Source organism: Mercenaria mercenaria, chromosome 6, assembly GCF_021730395.1.
Source record: "Mercenaria mercenaria strain notata chromosome 6, MADL_Memer_1, whole genome shotgun sequence".
NCBI classification, from domain to species: domain Eukaryota; kingdom Metazoa; phylum Mollusca; class Bivalvia; order Venerida; family Veneridae; genus Mercenaria; species Mercenaria mercenaria.
In genome coordinates, this window is record NC_069366.1 from 82,155,271 (window position 1) to 82,168,378 (window position 13,108).

At 34.9% G+C, this 13,108-nt stretch overlaps 3 protein-coding genes across 3 annotated transcripts in view; 1 reads left to right on the forward strand and 2 right to left on the reverse strand.

The window, feature by feature from the left end:
* Positions 1-671: 671 nt before the first annotated feature.
* Positions 672-1,139, reverse strand: LOC123549908 (coiled-coil domain-containing protein 1-like). Its single transcript, XM_045338357.2, has one exon. It carries the CDS (start codon positions 1,137-1,139, stop codon positions 672-674), a length of 468 nt encoding a protein of 155 aa, XP_045194292.2.
* Positions 1,140-1,142: 3 nt separating this feature from the next.
* Positions 1,143-2,807, reverse strand: LOC128558102 (prostatic spermine-binding protein-like). Its single transcript, XM_053546934.1, has 2 exons — positions 2,747-2,807; positions 1,143-1,573 (listed from the first exon to the last, which is right to left on the reverse strand). The coding sequence occupies exons 1-2, from the start codon at positions 2,805-2,807 to the stop codon at positions 1,143-1,145; spliced, it is 492 nt and encodes a 163-aa protein (XP_053402909.1).
* A 238-nt stretch (positions 2,808-3,045) lies between these two features.
* The window catches only part of LOC123549906 (uncharacterized), a 31,046-nt gene continuing 20,983 nt past the window's right edge, over positions 3,046-13,108 (forward strand). Inside the window, exons 1-5 of the mRNA XM_045338355.2 lie at positions 3,046-3,907; positions 7,312-7,449; positions 8,991-9,062; positions 9,451-11,589; positions 12,972-13,037. Of these exons, the coding sequence (XP_045194290.2) occupies positions 3,046-3,907; positions 7,312-7,449; positions 8,991-9,062; positions 9,451-11,589; positions 12,972-13,037 (3,277 nt within the window). The remainder of the gene's footprint in view (positions 3,908-7,311; positions 7,450-8,990; positions 9,063-9,450; positions 11,590-12,971; positions 13,038-13,108) is intronic.

The following is a 13,108-nucleotide window of genomic DNA, read 5'->3' on the forward strand; positions in this document are numbered from 1 at the left end:
TGTTAAAACTATAAGGTATGTTACAACATCATCTGTAGTGTAACGGTCTTACCACTCACTGTTATAACACCATAATTATGTGGTGTTTTACCGTTACAAGCACTTGTGTAACACAACCGTTGGTTTTACATTGGTACATATGTAGTGTAACAGCGTCAAAAGGCGTTGTTATAACTATAGGTAGTGTAAAAGCAGTACCAGGCACTCTTACAACATCATCAACGTTATCTGCAGCGTTACAGACCTTCCTGGCGCACTGTTTAAACACAATCTGTAATGTTACCAGGTACTTTAACAACGCCATTGTCGTATAATAGTCCTACCAGGCAATTTTGGAGAAAATATATTTAGATTTTGCTTTCTGTATCACTTTCTATGCTTCAGAAAGAATAGTGATAAAAGTAGAATGTATGTTATATAAACACGGTTAAATGGTGCAGTATGCAATATTTTCTGTGAATTCTAAACTTTTGTTAAATCTCGGAAAGCAATTGATAAAAAGGAGAACCTAAGCGATTTCATTTTGGAAATTTTGAATTGGGTACTAGGGTTTTGAATTTGTATACCTATATTTGATTCCATGAATTGTGATGTAATTTTTGATGTACATATGGACATGGTGTTTGAATTTTGATTAATGTGTATATTTTCAGTGTCATAGACGATGAGTGTCAATCAACAGCGATGACACCAATAGCATCATCAGCCATATCAGTTTCTTCAACCGTTAAACCATCTCCTGTCCAACCTATATTGTCAACTATTAAACCTCCCGCTTCACCATCATGGCCATCATCAACTGTTTTATTGCCTGCTTCATCTTCATTAGCGTCATCGACGTATATATCAACCGCTCCATCGTCATTATCATCATCAACAGTTATGTCGACTGCTTCTTCTTCATTATCATCATCAACATTCATATCGACCGCTTCTTCATCATTATCATCATCAACTGTCATATCTACTGTCACTGCTTCAGCTTCATTATCATCAACTATCATTTCGTCAACGTCATCATCATTATCACCAACAGATATATCATCGATTTCAGTTTCAGAAACCGTTTCATCGTCCTCTTCATCATCTTTAAGAACCGTTATAACGGAAACGACATCATCATCATCATCAACAGACATACCTTACACATCAACCTCATCAGCTGCTAAATCATCGTCTCCATCATCGTTTTCACCATCAATAAGTTCATCTCCTTCATCTTCGTCATTATCTTCTATATCTTTATCGTCGACGTCATCATCAACATCGTCAACATTTAGTTCATATTCACCTACATCATTACAATCAGCGGTTACTTCGTCTGCTCCATCTTTTTCATCAACAGTAATATCTTCATCCTCACCTTCAGCAACGACAATTTTGTCATCATTATCATCACAAAAATCAACCCTATTTTCTGCTTCTACACATAAACCAAGCTCCGTGACATCAATTTCAACTGAAGGTATATCATCTTCAACATCGCCCTCAAGTTCAGTGTCATCAACTATTGTTTCTGAAGAATTAAGTTCTACAACCAGATATTCAACTACATCAGCAGTTCGAAGTTCATCTACGAAAGAAACAAGTGCAGCATCCAGTATATCTACCACAGAACTCGCAAAAACGTCGGGTAAATATGAAAAATATGTATTTCTCTTTACAATATGATAGAAATTTCTGCTTTTTAATAGCGCAGATGTGTGGAATCTGGACTTTTGTTTTTAGCTGTGTCTTTTGAAATGTCCTAAAGTCTTCATCATTTTCTATAGGTTCTTTATGTAACTCGTTACACACTGACATATTCAACGCGTTTTTAATTCATGAATTGATAGGTACTAATTGAATCAATATTTCAATGTATGCTCGGTATGACATTGTGATAAGTTAGGCTGGCCGTTTGTTATACGAAAGGTGTTTAATTTGTAATTGAACACTTTAAAATCTAAATTTCTATGAAACAGGCACGTAGATTTCGAAATATATGTGCACTGTACTGTTTAATGCATTACAATATTTTATATTGTATATGTACTTTTGTTCGAAAAGCTCTTTTTTAATGGCGAAAGTGAGTGGCAAATTAGAAATCATAGTGCTTGTGTTTTTGAAGATGACCCTTCATATGAAAGTGGTAAGTGAGCTCGGATATAATATTTTTTTTTGAGCTGATCGCCATGTGTTCATCGAAATAATGGGTAACATAATAGAATTAGTACAAGTGAAATTCTTGAAATGTTCCAAAAAGGCCTACTACAAAAATACCTACTGCTATTAAATCACCGTTCGTTGATCAAAAACAAAAAGTCAGAAGACTGACATAAAAACAGATGTTAGCCAAGTAAGGATCTCCTCTTGTAACGTTTGATATTGTTAGACTCCCAACATAAATCATACCTGGTACACTGTGTAAATTACAGTATATGTATTTTCAATGCGCAAACTTCAAATAAATGCAAAACGATTATGACCCGTTAGATATTCCAGTGCTGAATATTTTATATACATGCTTTAAGATAATTTACTATATTTGTGGTATTTCCTTACATAGTTGGCATATGAATCAAGATCACTTTAATCACAAACATCAACAGCAATGTCATCTTACTTTTCCTTTACAGGTACATTTTCAACAACTGATTTAAACGTTTCATCAACTTCGATTGCACAGACTTCAATCACTTCAAAAACAGGTAAGACAACGAATGGTATCTATTTCTATCTGGTTTCTGGTCATTTTCTCACATACATTCTCTTTCTTTTCTGGCCTTTCGCCTCTTTCTCATACACTCTCCGCCTATTCCTTCCATTTTGCATCTGAATAACAATTATCGTTGTCTATATGTGTAGCACTAGTTCAGTCTGTCTGTCTGTCTGTCTGCATGTCAGTTTTCCATCAATGCTTGTTTGCATTCCTTCAAAGTATTCAGTTAGATAATTGTTAAAGTGTAAATTAACTTTATTAATTGATGTGTAATAATCTATGCATGGCTTACTACGAAGAAAGTACTATAAAACTATCATACATGTATTTCTATATCTATCAAAATGTTTTGTCCATCAAGTGTATTTTCTACAGAGACATCTGGTATCACAACGACATATTCAACGACTCGAACTTTGAGCACAGTATCGACAGAAATACCACTATCAACAAACATTCTATCATCAACGGAAATTTCATCATCAACAGACATTTCTTCAAAAGTATTTTCATCATCAACAAAAATTCCATTGTCAACAGAAAATCCATCATCAACAGATGTTTCAATATCAACAGAAATTCTGCCATCAACAAAAATTTCATCATCAATGAAAATTTCATCATCAACAGGAATTCCATTATCAACAGAAATTTCATCATCAACAGAAATTCCATCATCTTCAGAAAAATCATTTTCAACAGAAACTTCACCTTCGTCTTCATCTACTCGTACAAGCAAACTGACTTCAACCACAGAAGTGTCATCATCAACAGTTTCGCAGAGGTCAACTATAACAGTAACATCAGTAAGTACCGGCACACTATCGACAGATATAGCATTAACGACGGAAAGGTCAAGTGCAATTACCAGTGTGTCAATAGCTTCCAGTTCAATTATAATTCCATCTCAAGAAAGCAGCTCTACTGATGTGTCTACGGAAGCAAGCACAGCACAAAGTCAAAAAACCACATCAACAAAAAATACAAGAATACCTTCAAGTTCTAGTTCTCATGGCTTGTCGTCAACAAGCTCAGTGTCCTCTCCTTCACCCACCGTTACATTAAGCACAACAGAAATAGGAAAAACAAGCGGAACCAGCTCAATAATTCACTCGTCAACTACTTCTGCGACTCCGTCTACAATGCAATCAACACTTTTACGTTCTACAACTGATTTTATACTAATTTCAACGACAAACATATCGAGTAAGTCACAGTCTCTTAGTTAGCTTGATTCAATTTCGTCTCAAAAAGTATTCAAAACTGCTTTATTGAAGCATGCTTAATATATATCAAACAAATATTGTTACATCCTCCTTGGTATTTTGGCATAATCTTTGATATTACTTAAATACATATATGAAATTTCTCAAAATAATGATACATTAAGACTTCAACAAGATCGGGTAATGCTATTGTATCATTTATTTTTTCACCAGAAAGACAAACTGGCTTCATGCATATTCGTCCATGTATGTCGACGTTTGATTCACTGCTTCAAGTGTTTTGTCTTTTAATAATTCGAAAATATAGTGAAGTATTACTTAGGATTTTATAGTGAAGATACCACATTATTGCTTTTAACAAGATTGCACATTTATACACGGGTGTTGTCGTACAAAACATGCAAGATTAGCCAGTGGTATTTATATTGGTCAGTAGTATAGACATTATTCTCTGGTAAATAAATATTCAGCAATATTTTCATTTTGTATATACCTGTATAAATTCTGTCAAAATACGTCTTGAATTTTACAAGGGAATACGACCAGTCAGAACAAAATTCCGTATTGTACCTTTTATTTTGTATGTTGCCGGACTATTTTCGTTTAATATGCATGACCTGACACAGTTCTATAAACAGCGCACGCAAAACCACACTCAGTTCTATTTTAACATCGATAAACTGTTCAAACGTTGAAGATCTCGTTTGATAACAAAACGACAAACAAAGAAGTGGAGGTATATAATAAAAGTGTCATTATAACAGTAGCTAGATCTGGGATTTTGTATTCGGTTCTCTTGGGATCACACTCGGCGCTTGCTCGCTTCGTGATATCCGACCTGGCAAAATTCACTCGAGCCGAATACAACAAATTGGTTCAAGCTACTGTTATAATAACCCTATTACATCAACCATTTTTTTTTCCAAATACAGGTAAACACCAAATGCTAAACAACCTTACGCAAAAATAACCATATTTTTCTAAACGTTTGTGACTAATTTTTAAGTCATCGAGGGTCTTGATTTTTGTTTTATGTTTCATCTGTGCACAAGATGTTAAACTGTTACAAAAGTGTTCCACACATGATGCGTCTGTGTGCTACAAGAATTATATGTTGAAATATTTTTTTCAACTTGCCAGAACAGTATCCTTTTTTGGTGATTGTAGGCTTGATAATCCTTGAAATGAAACGAAAATGAAGCACTGCACGTGCGCACGTACATTACGACGCTACATGTAGTACTTCAAAATACTATTAACACACCCCGATATATAACTTATAATGTCTGGAGATATTGAATGTTTAAAGCCATACAATATACCATCTTTTGTATCTTTGCACAATATGCTAATATACCTCTTTTCAAATGATATATAACAGTGCATTTAATGTATTTCTCAAACGTTAAGTAAACTATGATGTCAATAAGTGTTATATATCAGTTTCAGGAAAAATATAACAAAACAATCATTTCTTTGATTTATGATTTCTTCTTATTTTAAAAAAGCCAAAAACAAAATTTAAATTATTTGCTAAGAGAAAAAAAGGATCAGGATTCCGAAGTAGTTAACTTTTTGTCATGAACGGTCTTATATTGGAATTAAATCGTTAAGATTCTAGACTTCCATATTTATTTTTGTGACTTAAAATTTTTGCTGAGACAGCAAAATACATGAAATAATATATTGTGTCAATTTTCATTCAATGATTTAATTTATTATTATTATTATGCAAGATTTATATAGCGCCCTTTTCATGATAAACACGTTCAAAAGCGTTTTACATATAGCAAACGCAGCCACACAGGGCGCGGAATTCATCCTCTACTAGTACAGACACAGAGCAATCTAACCAGAGGAATAGAGTGAGATAAAGCCCCCATAAAGATAGAGAGAAATCCCTTTTAGATACAGGCCTGTCCTGCTAACTTACCCTTTTTCTTTGCGAATAGACAGTCTGGTTCTTTAACGTGCCCGGTGTATAGCACCAAAACACATGAAGCCGTCTTTTTTCCTGGGAAGAACCAGTACAGGCCTCTTAGTTAGGTAGGAGACACGCAAGAGCATCTCAGAAATTTTCAGCGCCTTATTGTTTCAATGAAAAGGAAGTAAACCAAGCTTTTAAGTACATGATACACAAGAGCTGTCATCCTTAAAAAGTTTGCAAAAACAGGTCAGACCTGGGTATGATTACACAAGGATGTAATCGATTAAATTATCACTGGTTTTCTTTTTAAATTTAATCAGTTACATTGTGATTACTCCTGTGTCACAAGAAGACGATACGTCTCAAAACTTCATTAAGGTATAAACAAAATTTTATTATCTCATATCGTTATTAAGGTATAAACATAACTTTATCTTCTCAGATCGTTCAGCACGACTTTTATGTCGTGTTATTGGTACTGTTTAGTTTCTCAACATGACCATTTCGGCCTGGGTGTTTCCAATACTTCCGCTTTCATAGCCTTGGGTATTGTATAATCACCCCTTGGATATGGTGCCTGCTTTTTAATTTTGTCTTTTGACAGTTCCTGTGATACGCAGGCACCATAACCTCAGATCCCCTTCCTAAATTCCAGTTTGTTTAGTTCTGCCCATTGTTTCCTCGTTTTCTTGCTACTTTATCTGGGGACCAAACGCCGCTCTTCATGGAATTACATGCCTCAACACGTGTATCATTGAAGGTTCCAAGTTCACCGCCTTTTGACTACATCTGCGGATGTCTCTAAATTGCTTTTTTGTACTTTTAGCATGTTTAAATGTTGAGTTCTGCTCAACCCGGGGCTAGAGGGCGTGGACGGTAGCCTGCATTTCCACTACCGTCCATGAACAGGCTCAATCAAACCGAGCCTGCTCAATCAAACCGAACCTGCAACATTTTTGTTTTTGTCGTGTTGAGCGACCTGTGAAGTTTCCACTTTTCTCTATTTTATGACGCGGCCAGGAAGTGGAATGCTGTATGGGTGGCTGCGCTCTTTGAATGTTGCTTTTAGCATTGCCATTTTTTAACAATATTCATATCTGTAAAATAACCTTTGGTTATTTGAAGGACTTAGAAGTAGATTCAACACTTTATTAAATGTGTGTTTTTTGGGTTGTTTTTTTTTTGAAAATTTCTCTACTACATGCAGTTTGCAAGGATGGAATATCTGCCTATTATACACTATGCATTTTGAAAGTCCTGGCATATATAATCATTCATGACCTTGCATAAAATCAGTCGTTCTTGTTAACCGGTACGCATTTTCCAACATGTTCCATATGAAATTACAAGTCAAGCTAAATAATTTTGACGCTTATTTGTTACAAAATTTTAGCTAAATAATAATGATTTCATGACAATTGGAATTGAAATCAAAAATGCATTATATCTGTTTTCAGAAACAACACCCTCAGATATTTCATCATCAACGCAACTAAGTTCATCAACGACAAGTTATTACATTTCAACAATATCATCGACATCAGTAACCGAGTTTAACTCACAAAGTACAAACGTTTCAAGTACAAAGACAAAAGGTTCGTCATTTAGGACTGTATAACTGAACGCAGCAATGTCACAAATTCCCGACATGGTTATCTGTTCAAAACATAATGCTTTAAGATGCTGTAATAATTATTCGAGAAAAGAAAGCCTTACGACACGCCTTTACAATTTTCACTCGCTGCCTTCAAAATTTCCATAATGTTGCACATTCCTGTGGAAAATTTTAGCCGATACCTTGCAAAAGCTCTTTGATGAAAGACCACCAAATCAGAACAACTATCGTTTCAATGAAACGATAAAATCAGCTGTTTTTTGGTCACACCATACACAAATTAAACATAGATAAACCCATTTGATTAACTTGTGGCTTCTGCTACGACAGTATTCCATTTAAGGTATTGGACCCCTAATAGTAATGTTTAAAAAATGCATTTGCTTGATATTTTTTTAAGTGGACCATGTTTCGCACTGTGTTGCAAATTTTACCGTTTGCCGTTTTTTGTAAATTTTGTATAATTTATGGAATTTCCTCAAGCTCAAGTGGAGACAAATTTCAATGTGATGGCCACTATCTAAAACGTTTGTAGAGAATTCATTACAGCATTAATTTTGATAAAAGAAACATCAAACTATTGTTAAACAATTATAAAACACAAAATAAAACTGTAAATATCATTTTTTTTTCTAGGGTGTCTCTAGTAAACAGATTTTATGAGACGGAATTCTAACTCCAACAATGAAATATTAAGGTCGAATCTTGTGGGTCTGTTTTGAGTTTTGCTCACTTCATTCAAAAATAACCTTGGGGCAGATGTAAAACCTACCTGCATTTCTTCCACAATATGTAATCTAAAGAATGAAGGCAAAATAGAGAACTTTTACCGCATGTAACTCAGTATTTTTAAAGATGTCTAACTCAACCCCTCCTGATTCAGAGGTATTTTGAACAGCAAGAAATCGCTTATAAAATGAAAATTTTCCAATTTTGTACAATACATCCATAATAAGTCTTGAAAGAAGTAAAAACTTACTAGAAAAAAGGAAAATATGGAAAAAATAATTTTGGTCCCAGTGGGGCTTGAACCTACGCCCCCCTGAAAATTGCAGTCAAAGTAGGTTTATGGTAGGAATTGAATACTCTTCAAAAAGGAGGTACTCTATTACGAGTCCAATACCTTAAGAACATATATTTGTGTTTATTATTCAGACGGTTATAAACATACCATGTTTTCGCACCGCAGAATTAGTCTAGTAGACAAAGGACATAATAATCTGTTTCGGCTTTCTTAACATTTTAAAGTTAAATCTCGTCAGCATGTTTTGGGCAACATTTAGATGATTTCCCTTCAGGTTCTAATCAGTATAAATATTCCATTTGCCCGTTCATCAATTTCACTAGTTAAGACGTGGATTGACATATAATGTTTTTCCTACATTTTATATCCAGTGTATGCTGGTGTAATACTTTACTTTACTTTGTTTTGTTTTTTTGCAAAATCAGCTCCTCGGTCTGGTGTCTCTGAAACAATATCATTGCAGCTAATGCGTCAATAGTCTTTTCATCCCTTTTCAGGTACATTATCAACAACCGATTTTAACTTTTCGTCAACATCATTTCCGCAGACTTCATTTAACTCAAGTACAGGTAAGGCAACAAAAGGTTTCTCTCTCTTTCAGGTCTCTGGATATTTTATCGCATACTTTCATCCTGTTTGTTTGGTTTTTCATTTCAACACATTCACTATGCCTTTCTTCTCTTTTTCTGTCTTTATAACTCTAGTTAAATCTGCCGGACCGTCCTTTCTTTCTGTCTGTTTGTCTATCAGTATGTCGGTTTACTATTCATCATGTCGGGTATTCTTTAAAGGAATCATAGAATTAACGGTAATGATCTGAGTTAATATAATATTATTGTTGTTGAGAAATCTCTGCATGGTGTACCTCTGAAAACCTAAACATCTCTTTCTGATTCCTTTTCAATGATAGCTGGCCCTTCTATCAAATATCTTCTCTATCAATTGTATTTTCTACAGAGACATCTGGTTTTTTTACGACGTATTCATTTGCAACAATATCGACAGAAACGTCACATTCAACAGAAGTTTTATCATCAACAGAAACGTCGCCATCATCAGGAATTCCATCATCAACAGAGATTTTATCCACAACAGACAGTTCATCAACTGTAATTTCTACATCTACAGGAAATTCATCGGCGTTTTCATCAACAGTTAAAAACAAATCGACTTCTTCAACTGAAGTGTCATCAATAACAAATAGTGTCTCGCAGAGAACAACAGTATCAGTTACATCAAGTACTAACATATTATCGACAGGTATCGCTTCCTCAATAAGGGAACGTTCAAGTTTAGTGACAGGTGTTCCGACAACTTCTAGTTCAGTTTCAATACCTTCACAAGAAAGTAGTTCTTCTGACAGTTCTACGGTAGCAAGCACCGAGCAAAGTCAAGAAACCTCATCAAAAACAAATACAATAATACCGTCAAGTTCAAGTGCTAGTAGCGTGTCGGTAACAACCTCATCACCATCGTCTTCATCAACCAATAAATTTAGTTCGAAGAAAACAGGCAAAACAACCAAATTCCTCTCAACTAAATTAACTTCCACGGACTTAAGTTCTACTCCGTTTAGCACATTTACTTCTGCTGGTACAGAAAAAAGTACTTCCAGTGCGTATACTTCGACAGACAAACGAACTACTGAAGTTATATCAACTACAATTTCTACGAGTCAAATATACAAAAGCACATACACGTCGTCGACAGATATTAGCACATTTGCAGAAAGTTCGACTGAAGGAAAATCAAAGTTTACCTCTAAAATAACATCTACTTCCTACATCTCAACTAAAAGTCTTTCCACGGTTAGTTCTACTCATTTGAGCACGGTTACATCTGCTGCCACAGATACAAGTAGTTTGACACCGACGGTAATCAGTACACAGAAAATCTCTTCCACTGATTCTACTAAGTATATATCTTCTATAGCTACTTCAGCAGGTCATGAAACAAGCAGTGTCATGCCAACTGTTTACAGTACCACTGGACGCAGTTCAACTGAATATAGTTCAACAAAAATACCACCTTCCCAATTCGAGTCATCTACAACTTCTTCTATCAGAATTGAAACAAGCACATTTAGCTTAACAGAAATAAGTACATTCGGACAAAGTTCAACAGAAAGCAAATCGACATCTCCTTCTACAAGAACATCCACTCAATTCATTTCAGCTAAAACAACTTCACGCACTGACACTACATCCACAGAATTTATTTCATTTGGAAAAGGCTCACCCATAAGCAAATCAGCCCCTACCACTCAAAAAACGTCAACCTACTTTTCCTCAACTGAATTAACTTCTTCGGACATCAGTTCCACTCCGATCAGCACATTTACCTTTGCGAGTACGGACAAAAGTACATCCATACGGTCAGAATTCAGTAAATCAACAGTCATCTCTGCATTGGTTACATCATCCACTGTTGGTTCTGCAGGCACTCGAACAAGTTCTTATAAACCGACTGTAAAAAGTACATCTGTAATAAGCTCAAGTGTATATAGCTCAACAGACACAAGAACTACAAAACTGAAATCATCTACAATTTCTACGAGTCGAATTTATACAAGCACATACACGTCGACAGAATCAAGTACATTTGGAAAACGTTCGACTGTAAGCGAGTCGACGTTCACTTCCAAACTAACATCAAACAAACCAACTCCTACCCCTAAAACTACACCAAACCAATTCCTCTCAACTAAATTAACTTCCACGTACTTAAGTTCTTCTTCGTTCAGCACATTTACTTCTGCGGGTACAGAAAGAAGTACTTCCAGTGCGTTTACTTCGACAGACAAACGAACTACTGACGTTATATCAACTACAATTTCTACGAGTCAAATATACAAAAGCACATACACGTCGTCGACAGATACAAGTGTCAGTAGCGTGTCGTTAACAACCTCAATACCATTGTCTTCATCAACCAATAAATTTAGTACGAAGAAAACAGATAAAACAAGCAGCACAAGTTCAGTAGTGTACTCGTCAACTACTGCTTTGACTCCAACTTCAGCAACATTTATATCAGTATCAACATTTACACCTTCAACTACAAATTTCACACTAAGATCGACGACGACACTATCGGGTAAGTCATCCTCTTTTACGATTTTTTTTTATTTTAGATAGATTTACTCGATATAAATGTAAATTATTATTGATATCACTGGCACTTTACCACATTAATTTATTCTTTGTCTGTATTAGGTCGGTAGAAGCATGTTGATTTCAGTTTTAACTAATGTACCGTTAATTCGCGTCAGTTCGGGTTTGTTTCAATCAAATTCATTTGCTTTTACATTTGTGGAAAAGACCTGGTCTGAAGGACAAGATACAATTCATATACACATTAAAAATAAGTTTCCCTTGTCAGATTTCCAAGATTTTCAGGTATCACATAAGGTAATGGACCCGTTATGACAATTGGCAAATTACGAATTCTTCGTATATGATTTCGTCAATCTGTGGAGATGGAAAGTAAAGTACGCGTTGAGCTGTTATCAGGTCCGAAGAGTGCCGTAATGCATATTGTGAAAACGTTAATGCACTGACAATGATGAGCGTACGAGTCCATTACCTTTAGTTATAAAACGAAGTGTTTTGTAGGACAACATTAAGCGTAGTCGTGTTCGGTTGCCGACAAAGTATATAATAGTATTTGTAGCTGTCGTGTCCATGTTTAATGATAATTTAGACAGTTAAACAAGACGATGATATTCCTTTTTTTCATCAAGACATATTTCTTTACAATTCCTTTAACTGCGTCAATGCTATTGGCCAATCGATATAATCAACAAGTTTGCTTGGCTAAAGTAAAAATCTGAAAAATATGATCTTTTTCTGCTGTCATGTAAAAACAGTAATTGAATGGCTCGTCGGTTAGTAGTCAAAACAAATGACCCACGGTCCACCTGAAACTGGGCAATAGTTTTGACAAACCATTTATAAAGTGTATATTATAAATCGATTTGATAACTTTGATATTCAAGATCCATTCATGGACATACGTGTACTTTGTTTTCCATTTTGTAGTACATGTATTTATCAATACGGATCAAAATATAGAAACTGTATGTTTACTTTTTAAGCAGTTGTGCAAAGCAAAAACAAGTTTAGTGGATTAATGTCGGAATAAAGGATACCATGGATACCATTAAGATCTACTGTTTTGACTGTCTTAAGTACTGAGTCAATTAAAGTGTTTGCAAATGCAACTTAATTGAAATTGTGTCAGCATTTCTTGTGCAAACTTCAAAAACATTGATTGATTACGAGTATGACCGTAGATATTTCGATCATTGGTCAGACTTGACTACTATATATAGTTGTAAATAGAAATACACCTAATTCCTATTTTTTCCTTTGTATTATATGCGCTAAAACTTTCTTTGTTAAATCAACACCTAACTGTTTCATCATTGAATGCAGCACAAACATCAACAGACATTTCATATCATTTTTCCTTTTAAGGTACTATGTCAACAACTGATATGAATGTTTCGTCAACAACTATTCAGCGTATTTCATCAAGTACAGGTATGACAACTGTATCTTTCTGGCTTGGAGCAAGCCAATTTCTCACATACTAGCATATTTCATCAAGTACA